Here is a 21,297-nt window from a genome sequence, read left to right as displayed (position 1 = left end):
CAGCCAAATGCATAGATCACTATTTCTGCCTTTAAGGCATGACTTTGGGGGCTCCACTCACAATATTATCATACCCTAAGTCTTTATCTAGTTATATTTGTGAGCAAAGGTAATGAATTGTCTGGAAAGCTTCTTGGAGGGAACTTCCTTTTCAAGAACACTCAAGAGAGTGTGGTTTAGCTAAGCAAATCTTAGGAAACATATAGGAAAGAATTTGAATGGAGAACAAAAGGCAATGAATGAAAGGCATAGGCAGTATAACTTCAATCTATTCAACTGATTAATAATGAAATAGCTAACTTTGTATGCATGAATATAATATTAGCATATGTCCTGTCCTTATAAACAGCACACATTTTAATAACAAGAATAGCATTTCTACTTTATTCATTTCTTCAGCAATGAAAGTTTTGTGTCTTGATCATATGCAGCTACAGAATCTAACAGAAAACTCCAAGGACAGTAGATTAGATGATTGACAAACTCCTAGGAAGGTAGGAAGATAGATATAGTGCTAGAAGAGATGCAAGGAGGTGAGCTATTTGGGAAGGCCTAAAGCTTTAGATCAAGGCTTGATTTTTCACTTTTGGAGTGCTACTTTTATTTGATAGATAATTTCACTAGGATATACAATCTTTATGAAGACAATTTATTTTGAAAATTATATTTTAACTACAATTGATTTAAGAGAAGCTTGAAGTAAAGATATACAGCAGTCTAGATTTATACAGTATGTTCTATATCGAATTAAGAGTTTTTTTCATACAGGTCTTTATTTCTTATCATTGGTTTTATGGAGTGTTCATTGTGTCTCTTATATTGCACTGCCACAGAGAAACTGTGTTCTAAACGATTGGGTAAACCAGTCACTATATGCAGCACAAGGAATTATTTATAAAAATAATGTTGCACTTTATGCTTCATGAAAAATAGAACTAGGAAGTTCTTTTATGTGAGGAAGAAGTAACCTGCAGGGAAATTTCTCAACCAAAATTTCAATCTCCTTGAGTATTGGCTTGTTGCCCAGTTAGTCAGGTGAAAGCACACATAGAAACAAAAACATTGAAGCTTGGCCGTCATGTTAATACAAGCTAAAAGAAGATTGTAGATGTGTCAACTATTATAGTTGACCTTGAGCCATGCTATGATAGGTGGACACTGGCATGTACTTTGCCATAGATATTTTGTTCACCTGACATATAAAGAATTTTAAAGTTGGTATAGAAAATAATAAAATCCAACATAAGTTTAAAATAAAGCCTAGAATTTTGAGAGTGTGGTTTTAAATTGTAGCATGAGAAGCTACACCTTAAGATGACCTATCCAAGGCAGAGATTGTGGAGAATTGAGACCTAATTGTAAACAAAATTGACTTATTGATCACCAAGACTAGGATGAAAAGAGAGCTCTATAAAATGTGTACTACTTCAAAAGACTTTAAGGAAAAGGAAACAAAATAGCTCAGATTTTTTTTGATGTGGGTAAAACACCATGTTTTTATATTAGTAACATGTTTTAGTATGTTGTCATCCACAAAGCTTATAAATATAGGACCCAAAAGCAGGCTCCAGCAGTACTTACAAAGTAAGATGATTGATTTGCATTTTGAGCTCAAAATTTTTGTCAGCCAAGTTGAGATGTCCTGTGGGTAAATCACTGTAAGTATTCCACCACCAATAAAAGAGTTTGTAGAAAATACTTGTTTGACATGTATAGTATAGGAAACCATGAGTGTTTCTTTCTTATGCATCCTGTTAATCAGTGTGAAGACAGTTTTTATTTTGAGTTTTGTTTTTGCGTGCGTGTGTGTTATGACTGTGTATACTGTATGTATCTGTGCTGTTTCCACATGCTTGTGGGAACATATACCAAGAATACATAGGCAAAGGCAAGAGTGGTCTGCCTGGGGGTCTGCTCTGTCACTCTCTGTCTTATTCCCTGAGACACCAGGACTGACTCTCTGAATGTGGAACATGCAGTTTTGACTCGGCTTGCTAGCTAAGACCTGTTGATCCTTAAGTCTCAACCCCTCAGCAGCAGTAGGGCTATAGATGTAGAGGCCATCATGCTAGACTTCTCATCTGGACCATGGGGATCTAAACTCAGTTCTCACCCTTGTGCACGATGGGCTTATATCTATGACAGCATCTTCCCAGCCCTATGAAAATTTTTGTTAGCTGAGTATAACTGCATTTCACATTCATGCTTCACTCTGTATTCCAAGTCATTCATCATGATTGCCACACATACCATAGTGATATCTATAAGTAACAGACTGGAGATGGTGGGAAGAGCTGTTAAATCACTTAAATTTCCACAGTAGATGGAATTCACAATAGTGCATGTCTGGAAAGAATTAGGATTTCAGCTTTTGAATGTAATGTTTAGAAAAAACACAAGGATATATCTCATGCTACTCTCAGAGCGTGGCTGGCCACCCCATGGACTTGAGCACTTCTCTATTACTGGGAATTTAAACTTGTGTAGTCTGATGGGCACACTGCTTGAAGACATTTTATTGACTTTTGTATGATTTTCCGCTCACTGTTGCTCTTCAGCCAGTTGACCAGAGCCACTTGATTGGAGGCTGAGTGTGATCAGGATAGATGAACAAGTGTTTCCTTATAAATTCATACCTCTAGCACATAGTGGATGAGAAGATAATGTAAATAATATCTCAGGACAGTATTAAATATAGACATGAATTTATAATCAGAATGACTTTGATAGCACTTAACTGCAGCTCGTCTCTTATTCAACCATCTGAATCTATGACAACCTAACAATTTATCAGTCAAGTTCAATTTCCATTTGTCTTACATAAGAACATTCTTCCTCATACATTCTAGAAATTCCTGCCATGTGACAGCAATAAACTATATGGTTACTGTAGTTTAAAAGTTAAGTAAGTCTATCTAGCCACGTGGTTTAACAACAGTAATTTAAATAGTTAAGAGAGCTGCATCATTTGGAAATGAAAACAGAAATGATAACATGGAGAAAGAAGAGGATTCACACAATTGTGTAGGAAATTAACATCAGGGAGAAGCACCAGGGAGAAGGAATTGCAAGATATAAACAAGAGATAAATATGGACAAGCTGGATGAGAATTGTAGAGTGATGGAAAGAAAGATGCTTTGTTAAGTCAGACAGTCATTTTGAGTTTGAGACAGAATAAGCAACAATCTTGTTCTGATAGTTGAAAACCAATCTGGGGCAGCATTTCCCAGTAGATGACTTCGTCTACCTTGTCTTCAAAGATGTTTTCAAGTATTTTGCTTGGGGGAAAATCCTTTGTTCCAATTTAAGTTCCCATTTTGGGAATGCAATGTCTTAAAGTATTTGAAATAAAATTGCTTCCATCCTATTTTTACCTTCTTATTTGTCAATCATAAATTTGTACATTTACTCCATCACAAGAAATTTTTTCAGGAGACCTTTAACATCAATTATTACTATAGTAAATGATAATGAAAATAATTATTCTACCTTTCTCCTTTGGCTCTTATTTAAAACAAGGCTCCATATTGATTTTTATGGTATAACAGATGCCTTATGATATGCCTTTTAGGGCAATTCAGTTCACATAAATAATACTTTCTCAGAACAGGACCACATGAAAGTTGAAGTCTATTGTCTTCTCTGATATGACAAGACTCTCCTAACCTTTGCATCTGAAGAAATTAACCCATGCTGACTGGTGTGAAGACTTCTTTTAAGATGGCATTCACTGGAACAGACACAACTTGGAAACTTGCTTGGGGAAATTGTGCTCTTCCAAAGTTTTCCATTACATATTAGCATTCTTTATTACCCATCAACAGTTGGATAAACTATAATAACAGTCTAATTAGAATTAAAGAAGAATATGGGAGGGTAATCAGTAAATGTCTACAGTTATTTCTATCTGACTGGGAAAGATGTTACAAATGTGAGTACATAGAAAGAATTACTGAAGGATCAGCTGTTGATTTTTATTTTTTTTCCCACATCTGTATTCTCAAGAGTATGCCAAGACACAGATAGTGCTTTTGCAGTTAATCTCAAGTTGTCATTTAATAGTGACTTATTAAAATTGAAATTATTTCTTAACTCATGTTAATATTTTGATATAAATTTCCTATAGGACTTGTAAATGAACATTTAAGAATTTTAATATTAAAATTTTTATGAACACACACATTTGTTAGTTGACATTTCTGTTTTAGTATACCTATGGGGGAATAACATACATTTCTCATGATTGTTAGACTATTGCCCTTTCAAATTCTAAAAATGCTTAAATATAAATATCCATGGCTATGTCTAAAACCATGGCTAATAAATGCAGTAAATTCTCAATATAAGCTATGCTATGAGAAATGGAGACTCAAAAAAATATACTGTCTATTATATTTGCTGTGATTGATGACAAAATTTAAGTGTGGAAAAAACCTGAAAATATTTGGGTCTTGGTGATTCCATGATACCAAGGGGCAGAAGAAAATCGTAAATAGAACACAATCTATGAAGACCACCTAAACACCAAAGCTTGATTTACTTAAATAATTAACAAAAATTTATTGCAAGATATATATTTCACTGAATTTACAGATTCAAGGAACATGATACAAAACAAATAGGGTCATTAGCTTTGTCTAAACATTAAATAGGTGCAAATACACAAAGATTAGAAAAACAAGGAGCATACTTTACAACATAAATTATAGTACTATAAATATATTTTATGTACATTATGCATACTTTTAAGACATCATTTTAATATACAGCATATATTGTATTGATTCTCAAACTATCCAGTGCTTTTATAATATTATATATCAGAAATTTTAATAATTTATTAGCATCATTACACTTACAGTAAATGATCTGAAATCAATAAGGCCAGCCTTGGCCAGTTTATTCTGTCAGTGAAGTAGCCAATTATGCACGTAGATAAACACCTACTCTTATGTATATGTTCTTTTTCCTTTATGGTGGCGACTAGAAGAGGGGCTGCAGAGGAATGACCGCTGGATGTGGTGAAAGCAATGAAGGAAAAAGTGCGTGGGGTAAAGGTGGAAAAGCCAAGGGACTGGGGTGAAGAACTGAGGTGGGAATGATTGGCAGCTGAGGAGAAGCCACCAAGGCTGGCTGACTGCCGGGACAAAGCCTAGGTCCTACAGTTCCTACCGAGATCTGAGGTATAGATGTTCTGGCGAGAGCTGGGACTTGGGGCAGAAACTGTTGGTGTGGCTGAAGCACTTTGAAGGTTCCTGCAGCTGCGGCTGCGGCTGCTGCTGCAGCAGCTGCAGCGTGATGCTGTAAAACAGTGTGATGGATAGTGGTAACAGAGGTAGAACAGAAGGGTCGCTGCAAAGGCAAAGGCTGCACAGGAGTGCTAGGAGGAGGCAGGGGAGCAGGAGGGAGGGTCAATTTGACCTTGCTGGCCAGCACATTTGGCTGAATAATGTGCTGGTAGACCTCGCATGGTAGATGTTTTAACTTGTCGTGGTTTTCTAGTGGAATCAGTAATGCTTGCTCTGGTAAAGCTAATGGAGCCAGGATTTGCTCTGTTGTTACAAAGGCATGGCCGCTGACATGGGCTTCCTTGAACTGGAGTGGTGGTGGTTGCGAGCTGAGGATTCCGGGATTGTAACACAGCCACTCTGTTGACGCCTCAGTCATCCTTCCCTGTGGAATGGTCTCGGCTAGCTCAGTAACGGCAAATGTACGATTTAGTCTGTGAATTTCTAGAGTTCCTTTCAGTATGAGGCACCTTGAAAGGAATCTGCTTTTCATTACTGTTTGTAGTCTGGTTTCTTTGATTTTGTTCCGGCAAGTTATTGTCATTTGAGTCATTTGATGGGGCCCTTGCTACATGCACAGGTGTAGAAGGATCATTGGAAGCCTGTGATAAGCCACATGGAGTAGTCTCCGTTACTGAATGCTCATCTTTGCCACTGGTTTCAGAAGGAAGTGGGTTGTAAGGATGTAATGTCACTTTGTTTTCTGTTTGCGCTGTTTGTTCTGAGTTCTTCTCGATAGTTATATTATCTTGTGGTTTTATTTCCTCCTTTGCATCTTCCTTTACTAAGCCATCTGGGTGACTCAGAGAAGAACTGTTCTTCATGGAATAATCTGAATTGTCTTTGATTTTCAAAGTTCTACCTCCAATGTGGAATCGACTTCTTTTTCTCCTTCGTTTCTTCTTCGGCTGACAGGGAGTGACAGAAACACTCAGCGGCCTCAAATATTCTTCTGCTAACTTATTCTGTTGATTTAAACTTTCATCTGATGAATAAGAACATGAATGTTGTCTGCGCTTCCGATGAGATCTTTCTGATTCAGTCATGAGAGAATTGTAACCTCTTTTAATAGGCTGATTCTGACTGGGAACTTTCATATCACTTTGTGGAACTAAGCACCTGTCATCCCCTTGATAGCTTGATGATCTGGCTTTCAAACAGCAATAAGTTCTGGAATATGTTAAGTTTTGTTTCCCAGGATGCATCATTGGTGGATTTGTTTGTCCATTTACAACTATTGTGTCTTTTCCTTCATGGTTTTGTGAACTGATAGCATGGTTGTTGGATTCAGGGCCCAATGTAGTATTCATTTCTCCATTTTCACTTACATTTATAGATGCAGCTTTAGGTCTTCCATTAGGTAGCTGATGTAAGTCTGACCATTGCTCTGTACTCCTTTGTTGCCTTTCAGGAACTGGTTCCTCTGGACCCTTCCTAGTCTCATCAGTGCACCGGCTCTCCATTTCCGCTTTGCAGTAACTTTCAGCTTCTTTGGTTGACTGCCCAGGATGATGGTGACATAACTTTCTTCTTTTTTTCTTCCTTCTACTTTTATGGAACCAGTGCTCACGACTTTCCTTCAACCTGATTTTCTTGTATTTCCCATTTAGAGTATCTCGTTTAATTTGATTTCTAGCAAAATTGTATTTGTTTGTTTTTCTGTTCTTACAGGAAATATCTTTATACCTCTGACCCACATTCTCATTTTGTTCTAAATCATAACTGTTGGACAGAGTGTGGACAGCCTGAAGAGCAGTAAATTTAGTGTGATCATTTGTATTACTGCTAATTTCATCATTTGTGACTCCTTCGATTAGTACATCATTGCAATCAGCATCTGGCCTCTTGCAAAAGTCCTCCTTCTGTTGAGAATTGAGGTCATTTGAGGTCAGTTTACCTTTCTGTTGATTGTTGTTTAATTTAGTGGACTTGAAGTCAAAGCAGAGTGGATTACAGCTGTACGATATCGATGGCTCTGTGGTTGTATAAACTAGCATTTCTGATGGCCACTGAAGCACGGTAGATCCAAGTTTGTTAAGTACAGGTACAAATGGGTCACACTGTCTTTTACATAAACCTGGTCTGTGTTGCAACCTGATGTTTTCCTCTGCAGTATTTGAAGGTGCCAATGGCTCATGATCAATTCTATTTCCAATTTCCATTTTGGCCACATCATTAATCTTAGCATTTTCCTCTGTGGTAGTTTGTGCTGGTGTGCAGTCATTAGGCACAGTGGGATTCTTTTCTATGAAGTCAGGGCTGTTTTTACTCACAGGTATGTCTTCATTAACAATAGCATCATCCGTTGACATTTGATCTTCAAATGGTGCTGAATTTTGGCAAGTATCTGCATCAGAACATACAGGGAGTTGAAGCTGGCAAATGGAAGCCAACGGTGTATGTTTTTCATTAGAGATTTCTTTGTCTCTTCAACTGGAGCAGTTGCTTTGTCGGTACACACGGCCTCTGGTGGGTGAAGAGAGTTAGCTTTCTCTTCAGAAGTGAGGAGCTCACATGGTGGCGATGGTAGTTGAAGATGACAAGTGCTGGGGACAAATCTGGTTTTCCTGCTGAATTCTTTCTCCACAGAGGACTCATCACTGTATTCAGAGAAGGCCGCAGCTGAAGACTCCAGCTTCACAGAGGCTTTCTTTGGAAATGCAAAGGAAAAGCCAATTCTATGTCTGTGGATGCCCTGAGCTTGATCCCCAAGCTGGCAATTATTTGCTGTGCAGTTACTTGCACTTTCCGTTTCTGCAGAAGCGGTGGTGACATCTTTCCCTTTTTCTTCACTGCGAATCAGATCTTGCTGGTTAATAACTGAATCTACAGTCTCTCTTTGGGAAACTTCATGGAGATTTTCTCTCACAGTAACAGTTGTTGACTTGAACATGGGGCCACTTCCAGGAGCACTGCAAAATGAGGGAGAGAGGTGTAAATTAATAGGAGAATTTACTAAAAAATCATTCAATGATTATTTCTTATAAATAAATAAATACAATTACATTTTTAAAATTCTTTTTAAATTTTTATTGATTATTTTGTTTGATACTTTTATACAAGTAGATAATGTATTCTGATTACTTTCTCCATACCAAGTGTTTTGATATCCTTCCTGTCCACATCAAAATCCTGTTTCTCACAGTATATAAAGGGCCCTCTCCCCAGACCCTGGCTTTTTGGTTTCTTTTCCTGCTCTGCTTAATTTAACCAAGATGATTTGTGTGGATTAGAAGTGTTCATTTGGATCCTGTTGGGGACAGTGGAGAGGACACAGATGAAGACAATGATTTTCGTGGTTCCCGAGTCTGTCAGTAGCACACAGTTCAGCAATGAGTATGGGCATCCTTAAAGTTTCTCCTTCATTCATGTCTATTGGTGCACCCATTTGTTTTCAAATTCAACATCTGTCATAAATTTATGACAGCAATTTAAATGTGTGTTATAAACGTATTTCATGTTACCTTTACCAGTGTTTCAGTATCATTTTGTTGCTGGTCATTGTTGGGGTAACCTGGAGTGATTGTCTAGGAATGCTCTCTACAGCTGCAAACAAGTTACAGGTCATTCTTTTGCTCTCAGATTATTGCTTCCCAATCAACTTTTTCTATCCCAATGGCCTCTTCATAAGGAGTTATAAAATTATTTTTAAATTGCAATAATTTTCATCATTGATCCTATAAAAAAGATACCAAAGAAACAGAAGAAAACAAAAACAAACAAACAGGACCTTAATAAATATTTTAGAAAGATTGGGAATTTGGTTTAATGATTCACTTCAACCAAATTTCATCAAGTCTGCTTTTGCACCAACACTTTGCTGTCAGCTAAGGTAGCTAGAGAAGTGCTATGGGTCCTTTGGAATTGCTAGGCTCAAAATTTAACATTACTTCGAAGTTGTAAGTTATATTATAATATGTAGTCCTGTAGTATAGAATACTATTTCCCTAAAACATGAATTATATTCTATCTATATTTGGAAGTATATCATAAATACTGGTTTTGTTTTAAAAGAATGATTTGGCTTGTATATAAAATAGGAAATCCTTAAATTTTACCTTTCTACAACCAATTACCTTAAAAGAAATCCCATTCCATTCTAAGCATGTATTTTTAAGGAATTTCAAATGGTCAAATAGCATAGCTGATTTTTAAAATCACAGACACAATCTACATCTGCTCACCTGACTTGCTTCTAAATTACATTGCCATTTTTTATGCCATTTTAAAACTAATGGAGAAGTTGTGTATATGTTTGTGTGTGTGTATAATAAGAAATATTGTCTACTGAAAGTTGTTATGAAGATAAGTAATATAGACATTGTTTATAACTTATAAATACAACTTTCTTAATATATCAGATTCTATGTGGCAAATTCTACTTCTATATCATTGTATTATATTATATAGTAAGTAGGTCCCATGATATAGACTTGATTTGCATCAACTCTGCATCTGATGATACAACAGTAAACAGACATCACCACTACAGTTAAGCAGCTCTTCAAACAGTTCCACACTGGATTTTAAAAGAATCACTCATATTGTTTTGAATTTGGAATTCTTAAAAATGTCTTATTCATCAAAATATTCCTTAACAATATTCCATAAAAAAATTAACTGAGCATGAAATATTTGTTATAGACAGTAACAAGAGAGACTTCATTTGTCGAGAGAAATAAGGGCATTTTACCAGTGATCTTCTTTTAATAGCATTGCCCTGGCTGGGCTTGTGAGGTCTGAATTATGACTCCATTCCCATCGAACAGCTGCTCACTCTGAGAAGTGGGTCAAAGTTTAAGAGCTGTGAACTTCTAACAGTCCAGCTATAGTTTATTCACAGGGAAACTAATTTTGAGCTGCTTCTGAAGTGTGCAGTATCTTCCTGACCTCTCTTTTTCAAATTTAAAAGTAATTTCAAAGAAAGCTTCTCCAAATTATCATTTAAAAAAATAAAATAAGATCTTCTCAAAACCTCTTTTTGCCAAGAGTCAGGAGATAGTGCTAGGCTCTCATCCTCAGTCAAATGGTTTGAATTTCATGAAGAAATGAGACTGCTTTCAATTAAGATGGCTGAGATACAAGCCTCTACTGATGCAAAATTTGCTTTTATAAGCTGAGATTACAGTAATTTGTGAGTTTTAGTGAAATGTGCATTAAACAGGTGTTTGAATGAAATTCAAATTACTCTTTACTTCTGCAGAAGGCCATGCAAACATGTATGCCTTTTTCTGTGTACTGAAATAAATAGATTTGTGCCCTTTATTTCCAACTCCTGCAGCTATGTTTTAGGTGTATTTTAGGGAAAGTTAACATTTCATTATAGACTCACCACACAGTTTCCTTTCTTAGCTCAGCCAGCTTGTGAAGACGTTGGAGTGCCTTTTCCTGTTTTCTTTCATCCTTCCTGGATTTAGATGCTACATTTCGAGCAAATTCTCTCTGTTTCAGTTCTTTGAGCCTCTATTAAAACACATGGAAATAATTAATAGTATCTAAGTCTAGAGCAACTTTAAAGTTCTGCCATTGCAAGGATTTTCAATACATTGACTTCGTCAAAGGAAAACACCATCAATCAAAACCTGTTTCTAACAAAAATATTTTCTTCCACTTTGGCTGGTACAAATGCCCAACCATGTGATTATATTACAGCAAAAGTTGCATCTGAGCTTTAGGTATATTGAAATTGCAGCCTTATTTCTCATCTTATTGATTGGAATCTTCTAAGTATCTTTGCTTAATTTAGATGATGCATTAGAGACTTTTTTTAGGCCCCTAAGCTTCAAACAAATTCAATACATTTATGGATTTTGCTTATAAAATAAAACCTCTTTTTTGAATGTGCTTTGTACTAGGATTTAATGCCATAAAACCTAAGGCAAATGATTTCTATTGATGTGATGTTTTAAATAGCCTCTCTCTCAAATATCAGGCACTTTCCTCAAATCAAGATCTTAGAGAAAATTCTGTTTTTTTCAGAGGTTATTATGTTGAGAATTTTTTTATCTGTAGTAAAGAAGATTATTTCCTAAGCTGAAGGCCAGAAAAAATGAAAACACACTTGAAGAGAAACAATAAATATTCACACGTATGAAGTGATTGAAGGAATATCAAAGGGGTTCATCCTCAGTTATTGTAACTGAAGATTCTTATGAAGATAATGTATAGTTATAAAAATGATTGAAATAGTATTTTTCTCAATATTTTATGATGTGTTAAAATTGTAATGAGTCGTATTTTGAGAGTAGCATTACAGAACAAGGAATGATATGACTATATTTTTATGATGTTGCATAAACTTTTGATAAGTCCTTTATGCATATTCACTGTACCCTTGTATACAAAAGGCCTACTCAATAAATATTTATCAAAGTTGTAGATAAATTACTTATATTATCTGAATCAATAATTATATATATATATATTCATATCTTTCAAAAAATATTCACTCTATTGAATTGATATTTCTCACAGACTTAACATTTAATTCAATGTATAGAGCATCATGTAACATCATCAACTTGGGAATACACACAGAATCAGCTTCAAGTGACTGCTGATATTTTTGTTGATGATTTTTATAGGTAGGTATACACATTTATATAATTTTCTCCATCCTTCATTTCTGTATTATATTCTTTATTATTATTTAAGTAACACAATATTTTTTTTTAGTTTTCTCATTAGCAATAATCTATTTCTTCAGGAGTTCTTGTAGTATTAAATTTAGTCTTTAGTTAGACTTGTTATATATTGTTAAACTGAACAACAACTCTGTCACAGATTTGCTATCATTGTTTCCATATGACTGACAAAAGTAACTATAAATTCCAAGATGCATTAATTTGTTTCTGGTGTAAAATAAAACTATAATAGGCTAATGACAATGTAGTGCTCAATTTCAGAAATCAATAGTCATGGTAATTTCTAGTTCTTAGAAGTGAAGTATATTCTTAAGGCTAAAAAATAAAGAAGTAAGACAGTGGTTTACAATACTTTAAATAAAATCTTTAGTTAAAAAGTTAATTTTGTCAAGGGAAAGAGAGCGGGAGATCCCAGCTGGATCAAGAACAGAGAGGGAGAACAAGGAATAGGAGACCATGGTAAATGAAGACCACATGAGAAAAGGAAGATACAAAGTGCTAAAGAGGCCCACTGAAATCCACAAAGATACCCCCACAAAAGACTGCTGGCAATGGTTGAGAGACAGCTGGACTGACCTACTCTGGTGATGGAATGGCCAAACACCCTAATAGTTGTGCCAGAAACCCCATCTTAAGGACTGAGGAATCTGGATGCAGACATCCATGGCTTGGCCCCGAGTGGAGCGCCGGGAGTCTAATTAGTGAGAAAGAGGAGGGTTTATATGAGCGAGAATTGTTGAAACCAAGGTTGGATAAAGCACAGGGACAAATAGCCAAACGAATGGAAACACATGAACTATGAACCAAAGGCTGAGGGGCCCCCAACTGGATCAGGCCCTCTGAATAGGTGAGACAGTTGATTGGCTTGATCTGTTTGGGAGGCATCCAGGCAGTGAGACCAGGTCCTGTGCTCATTGCATGAGTTAGCTGTTTGAAACCTGGGACTTATACAGGGACGCTTGGCTCAATCTGGGAGAAGGGGACTGGACCTGCCTGGACTGAGTCTATCAGGTTGATCTCAGTCCTCAGGGGAGGCTTTGCCCTGGAGGAGGTGGGAATGGGGGGTCGGCTGGGGGGAATGGGAGGGGGGCAGGAAGGGGGAGAACAAGAGAATCTGTGGCTGTTATGTAGAACTGAGTGGTATTGTAAAATAAAATAAAATAAAATAAAATTTTAAAAAAAGTTAATTTTTACATACATAGCAAGCAATTATACTAAACATACATAACAAGTGTATTCATGTATAATTAATAGTGTGTACGTCATGAAAGAGGGTTGAACTGTTAAGTTTAAATTCTATTAAAAAGATGAAAGAACAATGCTTCCAATGACAGGGGGGTGAGTTATGACCAAGAAGAGGAAATTTTTAAGTTATGCAAGATTAAAAGTTTGCTTAGATTCTTTCACTAACAACATTTTTTTTAAATTTGGAAATAAAACTTTAATAAATATTTTATTTATGCTTTATGCATGTGTCCATCCATGGGTAGTTTCATGAAAGTATAAACACTGAGTCAAATAGATCAAGACCACCTTTGTTTAAGTGTTTATCACTTTCCAAACAGCTGCACAGAGGTTGGCAGCATTTTCACACTCTATGAAACCCATGTGCAAGTTTGTACTTTTTCCATGGTTAAGTAGCATTTTTCTAAGTGTTGAAATTTGACAGTTAGTAATTCTATATTATAAGGTTTAATAGGAAGGTTGGATCATTTTCATAACCATATGGCCCTTCAATATTTCTCCTCTATTTCTCTCTAAATTTCATTAAGGAAATATCATCTTATTGATTCTTACCATAAATACCTATGTTCACAAAGTTTTCTTTTTTTACTTCTGGAAGCAAAGACTGAAGTTAAGCAAATTAGATAGGTTTGTCTAGAATCATTACAAATCGAAACACAATTGATGAGAAATCAGAATTTCTTAGAACCTACATATCCTATGCTGTAACTCTCAAATTTCCTGGTATTGTTGTTCAAGCTGTCCGAATTTCAGGTCCGACTGGGGGAGCTGGTGTGCATATGTTCATTTAAATTTCTCTAGGTATCCTCTACTTTGCAAGTGTTATTCCAGACACATTTTAAATATCTGTGACAGTGGGAAATTGCCTTTTTTCTTTCGTATTTTTTTTTTAATTTGGTTAAGAGGGACAGATGTTGGAGCATATAAGAATGTTATTTATATCATACAGTAGGTACTGAAATGTGATTTGAAGTGGGTGAAAAAAAAGGGCTCTAGGGACAGAGAAGGAACTACTTCAAATATAGCGATTAGGACAGGTACTTTTATTTTAAATCTTTGATTTCAGTGCAAATCCAACACCTTAGAACAGCTCACACATATTGACTGTTAGTATGCCTGCCATTTTTTCAGTCAAATTGTTTTCATTTTGAAACATGACTTGGAAAATCTCTTTTAGCGTTCTATAAATTAGTTGATATAATGTATGTTTTTTTTTAAGTTATAGGACTAGAAAAACAAAGCCTAAATATTTTTTAGGGGAAAAAAAGTAATTTTAAGCAGCTAGTACCTTCTAGAACCCTTCCAGAAATTGCCTTATAAGATGACAACTTCTTCAGCATCAACAGTGGTAACTCTTCTCAATTTAACTAAGATAACATCTCATATATTATAAAATATATGAGTCTGCTTTATGAATTTTATCGGTGAGAAAAAAGTCAAAGATTGCCAATGAAGAGTATTGTATGAGATATGACTAATTAAGAATCAACCTATTGTATTTTCACCATGAGAATGTTTGTTACAATGTCATCAGAACAAAGATTTGTAGGAGGTGAGGACATAACTATAGCTTTATTTCATAGGCAAATCAATAAGAAACCCCTTGAAGCAGATAGAACAGCCAGAATCAATCACAACCAAATATAGGCCATGGTGATTTGATCACAAGTCTGACTTCTTCACAACCTGTTGGTAACACTGATGCTCCTGGGCTGTTAGTTAATGGAGAAATGGAAAGAGTGCCAATTTTTAGAAGACAAAATGTGGCATGGTGCATGTGATGCAGTTTCAGTTTCTAAGTAGATCAATGATGCATCCTGAGACATTCCAGATGTTTGCTGATGGTTATGAAACTTTCCAGTGGATTAAATATCACACAATGTGTGGGGAGTAGAAGCCATGAATATATGAAACCCTGGGTGGATGTGAATTGTCTGACATGACTGTGTCAAAGGCTCAAGCTTCAGACCCATAAAGAAAGTGCAAGGCCTTCCTCTTCCATCCCACTGCATGAGCCAAGTCCATGTTCAGAGGCAAACAGCAAAATATTCCCTTCGGGTCTGTGTCCTGGTGTTGATAGTGATTGTAGAAAATGTCCATCATAGCTTTTTGCCCAATGGATGTTCTCAGCCTGAACATTGCTCCCCTACAGAGATTGATTTTTACCAAGATTAATTAAATCTTTCTTTCTTTCCTTCCTTCCTCTCTTTCTTTTTTAATCTTTAAAGAAGAATATTTCATTTCCTGTACTTTAACATTGATCCTCTGTCACTAGCAGTGTTAAATTGTGATTTCAACAGGGCAGCCAGCAACATTCTCAGTTGTTAAGTTTGGCAAAGATCTAGAAGCTAAAATAAGAACATAAGAAATTAAAAAATTTCAGCTCCAAATTCCATAATTAAACCACAGTGAATGTCTTGAACTAATTATTTCATTAGAAAATAAAAAGCCAAATTTGAATTTGATTTGCAGCTGAGTGAAATGTATTTCTACTTTCTGGATATGTCCTTTAGTAGTTCTTTTCAGATCTATTTCTTCTCAAATGATACTTAAAGTTTTCTCCAGTATTTATCTTCTATGACATGCTTCCAGTGACATCTTTTAGGACAGAACTAGTCAGTATGAAATAAAATATCCATTTAGAGCATTAGTGAAAACAGCTTCAAGTGTTTTCCCTTCTATAAGTAAATCCATTACTTCTTTCCTTCAATACATCTGCAAATAGTTTCATATTTCACTGTTATTGTATTATCCACTGTTACTCTTTCCAAAAGTTTGAACATTGCTTTGAATTTAGCAGAGTTGTTTCCATCAAAAATGGTTTCAGTGGCTTCTTAAAATCTAAGTATGCTTTTTTACCTTATAGAGAAGTAAGAGCCTCAAAGAGAAGTAATAGCATCAAAGAATCAGCATCTCCATTTCCTAAATCAATTTAGCATTCTTGAAATAGACTGTGCAGTGCAGAGTGATCTATTAGAATGTTAGCAAATACATTTTTTTCAGAGATGGTATTCTAGTGGATGTTATCAGACTTCAAGGTATAATTTCCTTCTAGTCATTATTTAATCAATGACATTATGCTGAGTGATACAGTGGAAGTCTTTTTATTTTTTTTCAAATTTCATTTCCCATTACTATCATGAATGTGTATCACTTGGACTTTTCTCCTGGCAGCTTTAAAAGCATCTAATCTCTTAATGGCATATCAGATCTGAACAATATCTTTCCCCAAGGCCTCTCATTCTTTAGACTCTATTAACTCAAGGTTCTCTTTGTGGATAAAAACCTCATTTTAATTCTAATATAAAAGTCTTGGCAATCAGTGTGTGTTCTGTCTAAAACTGATTTCCAACTATTGAGTTCATTTTCTTAAGTGCTGGATCAGAAGTGTCTCCTGCATTGTAAGTGCTTATGAATGCTTATCAAATTGAACTGGCACAGGATGGCTGTGATTAACTTCCTCTTACAATAGGAGGCTTTGAAAATTTGCTAACAAAAATCTGGATAAGATCTTTAATAGTAGAATGAGAGCAATAGAAACTTGATTGTAAGAGACATGGACATGATTATTTTCAAAAGACACAAGCCACCTGAGTGAGCAGAAAATGAAGGATGATTGATTTATGGCTCAACTTTATAAATGCATATTATGCATCTATTACCAACAATGTTAAGAATTAAAACACGTTTTATATTCTTGGATTGTAATTCCATTTTTAATAGTATACTAATATTGCACAGCATAACAAAGTAGGTATATGTATTAATATAGTGTGAAAATATACACTATGTATTATCTTCATAAGGTAAACAATAGTTTTACTTTAATTATTTACTTTACTTAATTATCAATTAAACAATATTTGATTATTTATTTTCTTACTAGCATTTTTAGTTGACTAAGAAGAGAACCTGAAATTTAAACTTAATTTCAAATACTGAGATGTATTTTATAACAAAAGTAATTCTTTATTGTATGTTCATCCTACATAAAAGTAGTAACTACATCATCCCAGATGTTATAAGACCTTTGAACACTCAATAGAAATCAACATATCCAATAATACTGATTAAATCAACTTGAATTTCTATAGATACTATTTTTAAAAGGCAGTTACACAATACCAGTTGGTCTGCTCTGAATTCAATTATGTACCACCAACACTAAACAGACACAGCAGGACTTTTCTGAGAACTAACATTCCAATTGTGTTGGCTAGCTCCATGGGCAAGAGAACACAACTCAGACTCAGGAAAGCCCATCCACCTTAGGAGATGCTGAGGAGATGGAAGGAATGATCATCTCCTGAAGGAAACATGTTTTCTCTCCAGAAGTTCTACTCTATGCAGTCACTCATGTTGCTGTAACCATGAAGCTTCGATAAACTTGTCTGCATTTTTGAGTCACTCAGAAATACATCATTTATCTTTTTCCTTTGTTTTACTGAATCTCTTTTTCCTTCCTTCAGATACCTGTCAAAGCCTGAATATGACTTCTCAGACACTCTATGATTTCTCAGTATTCATCTATAAAGTTATTCCACCTTAATTCTACCATATTACTACTTACAAAAGACATTATTTTCTTTCTTTCTCTTCTTTATCCCCTCCTCCAGGGGGATGCCTAGATTTATAGCTTGCCTGCCCTGAACGTTTTCTTTTAAACTCTAAATAATTGTCATCAAGCTTCCTTTTGAGTCAATCTTAAATTCTTTCATTAAAAAGACTAAACTTGCCAAGATAGCACCCCAGTTTCACTGGCAACTTGCAGTAATCAAAGTGGGAGTTTTCCAAATTTCTATGAGTCTATATTAAGCTTTATAAATACATATAATTCTATTCTTTTTATTGTTCTTAAGATATTAATGAATGGTTGTCAAACTGATTTATAACTTTGATTGTGATAAATGACTTACAAACTAAGGATTAACAAATGGCTCTTCCTCTCTGGAGGAACTACTCATGTAACTTTAGAAGTTTTGTTTCTAAGATATTTCGTAACCCACTGAGACATCTTGCCGGCCCAGGAGCTATCTACTATTAATAGTACCTCCTAGTCCAAATTATAAAAACTATATACATTTGTATTCTAGTATAAATGGATTTTTAGAATGATGAAGAATAATTTTACAGTTGTTTATATGTGTGTACTCACATAATATATCTAATATTCATATACATTTACAAATCCATCTTTTTGTCTGTTGTGACACTAATTGTCTTCCATGTGACATTAATTGTTTTCAGTATGTAAATATATATAATTTGTTGAGGTATATTTAAGGTATTGGCTGTTGTCCTTCTAGGGGGAAAACATAGGTGCATTTAAAAATAACTAAGTATGAAACATATTACTAACTAAGCTTTAGTTAACATAGCATAGACTCTTACTGTACTCATCAAAAAAATTGATGCAATTTAGAAACTTCCAAAGACCTAGTCATTGTCATAGTGTGAAAAGTAAAAAGCAAAATATACTGATTTAATTAGACATAAAACATCAAAAAATATGTGGAGTGAAAATATACTATGTGCTAAGTTATAGATATAAAAATAAATCTTATTCCCTTATTTTCTACATAAATTGTCATGTCATTGACCTGAATTGGCTTCTCCAGAGAAACATAAGAAATAATATACAAACTCATATATGAATGATTTACTAATGGTACTTTTTGGATAATTGCTAAATATTTTTTTTTTTAATTTCCTATCTATTTTCCTTACTCTGGTCTATAATGTTCTTAGTTGCTGGTAAAGACACGTATATGCCTTTTACAAGATAAGATCCCCACACTATCCTTGGACAGTACCAAGGTTTCTGTTATTTGTTTTGGTTTTTCAAGACAGGGTTTCTCTGTGTAGCTTTGGAGTCTGTCCTGGAACTCACTCTGTAGACCAGGCTGGCCTCAAACTCACAGAGATTCGCCTGCCTCTGCCTCCAAAGTGCTGGGATTAAAGGCGTGTGCCACAACTGCCTTGCAGTACCAAGGTTCTAATCACAGCACAATTGAGTTTTGAAGCCAAACTTGACATGTCCTGTTATATATTTTTCTGCCATTGATATAGGAGTCAGTAGCCCATTTTAGGTGACTCAAATCCTGCTTCATATTAGTTATCATAAATTTAATTGACATCTCTGAGTCGTTTTGCTGTCCACTGATCCAGCAAATCTATCTGCAACTCTTCTTAACACATGGCAACTACAAGCTTCAAATTTTCTTCCTCTTGAATCATGCAAGAGGATAAAGAGAAATTTCTAGACAAAATTGATGGAATATTTAAATAAAAATCCTAGATTGGTCTAATAACAAAAGTGGTTGCTTAAATACAATGTGTGTTGGCAATTTAATTTGTCATTGACTGAGTTTCAAATTATCATAGGGAGAAGTAGCCCCAAATAATTTTTTTTCAGGGCCCCCAATTTTCCCCATGATCTTCCAATACCTCTCTTCAGCTTAGTTTTTTCTTTTTTTTTATTTGGCATGGAGAAGAGATATCAAATAGTGTTGCCAGTCTACTTTCAATGCTTCTCTCTTCATTCTCACTGGACAACATTTAAAATTTTGTTTTGGATCCAGAGGAATGCTTTTTGATTTGCCTATATCTTCTTGATCATAGGAGGCATGTATCATTAGACATAGTGAAAGCAGTAACTTCACTTACAGACCTCAAATTTCTTTAGAACACTAGGCAACTGGAAAGCTTCAAAGCAGAGAAATAATATATGGACCTAACCAAGACCCTGGAAAAATATGATTTATGAGTGTGTGTGTGTGTGTGTGTGTGTATGTATGTGTGTGCTCTTAATTTCTCAGTTAAAGTTCTCTTTGTTTGTTTGTTTATCTCTCAAGAAAGGGTTTCTCTGTGTAGCAATGTCTGTCTTAGAACACACTTTGTAGACCAGGCTGGCCTCTAACTCAGAGATCAGTATGTCTCTGCCTTCTGAGTGCAGGAATAAAGACATGTGCCACTACTGACCAGCTGTCTCAGGTGATTCTAAAATTAAACTACAATTAACTTTTTCTTATTGTAAACCATGTTTACTACTTAGAGAAAATATAGATATAGATATTTCTATATTTCATTTTTATAAATGTCAGAAGTATTATTAACCATATTCTGAGATAATCTCTTTTTAAATAGTAGGAAAATCATATGTAGGAGGAATCAACAACTAAAATTCTGATATTCAATAATTTATTGATACAAAAGGCACATATTATGAGAATATTACACTTACAATTTTATTTTATTCAGAATCAATTTTCTTCTGAATAATTTGGATTTTAATAATGATGGTTCCTAGAAAGATTTCAATTTCTTCAGGTCAAGAAACATAAATAACTCTAAGTAGGAACAGCAAATAACAAACATAAACTACTTCCCAAAGTAGATATTTAAACAGAAACATGTTTATTAACTTATGATCATTAGCAAGGTATAATAAAAACAAAATGGAAAAGTAAGACATGAAATTCCAAGATATCACCAACAAAGTTAGTGAAATACTATGAATAAGAACCACTGAAATGGCTCAGAGAGAAAAAGACTTGCAATATAAGCCTAATGACATGAATTTGATTTGCAGAATCCACATTAAAAAACACAGATACATTGGTGCACATCTGTAATCCCAGCATTCTAATGTTGTAAGAGACGGAGGCATGTAGCATAAAACTTAAAAGTTCTCGCTGGATCCTCAGTTGGTCTTGTTTCCTCAGACAGAAGGCCTCTAAGTCCTCATCCAGAATGGGTCTCAGCTGAATTGCTGCTCAAAAGCCAAATGTTTAACCAGCCAAATGCTTAACCAGCCAAATGCTTCTAGTTTCTGGTCCTCATGCCTGGCCTTATATACCTTTCTGCTTTCTACAACCACTTCCTGGGATTAAAGGCTTGCTTTCTGGGATTAAAAGTGTGCTGAGTCACCATGCCTGGCTGTATCCTTGAACACATGGATTTCTGCCTCTGGAATGCTAGGATTAAAGGCATGTGCTACCACTGCCTATCCTTTATGTTTAATATTGTGGCTGCTCTGTCTCTGAATCCAGATAAGTTTATTAGCATGCACAATATTTGGGGGAATACAATACCACAGAGGCAGAAGAATCATCTGTGG

At 35.1% G+C, this 21,297-nt stretch overlaps 1 protein-coding gene across 1 annotated transcript in view; it reads right to left on the bottom strand.

Moving 5' to 3' along the window:
• Nucleotides 1–3,857: 3,857 nt before the first annotated feature.
• Nucleotides 3,858–21,297, bottom strand: part of Znf804a (zinc finger protein 804A) — a 196,677-nt gene continuing 179,237 nt past the window's right edge. The window contains 4 exon segments of the mRNA XM_028884449.2: nucleotides 3,858–5,698; nucleotides 5,700–7,714; nucleotides 7,717–8,201; nucleotides 10,622–10,752. Coding sequence (XP_028740282.1) covers nucleotides 4,985–5,698; nucleotides 5,700–7,714; nucleotides 7,717–8,201; nucleotides 10,622–10,752 — 3,345 coding nt within the window. The 3' untranslated portion in view covers nucleotides 3,858–4,984.

The sequence above is a fragment of the Peromyscus leucopus genome, chromosome 4 (assembly GCF_004664715.2).
Source record: "Peromyscus leucopus breed LL Stock chromosome 4, UCI_PerLeu_2.1, whole genome shotgun sequence".
NCBI classification, from domain to species: Eukaryota; Metazoa; Chordata; class Mammalia; order Rodentia; family Cricetidae; genus Peromyscus; species Peromyscus leucopus.
The sequence above is the reverse complement of the archived record's forward strand: the minus strand, read 5'-3'. Positions and strand labels throughout refer to the sequence as shown.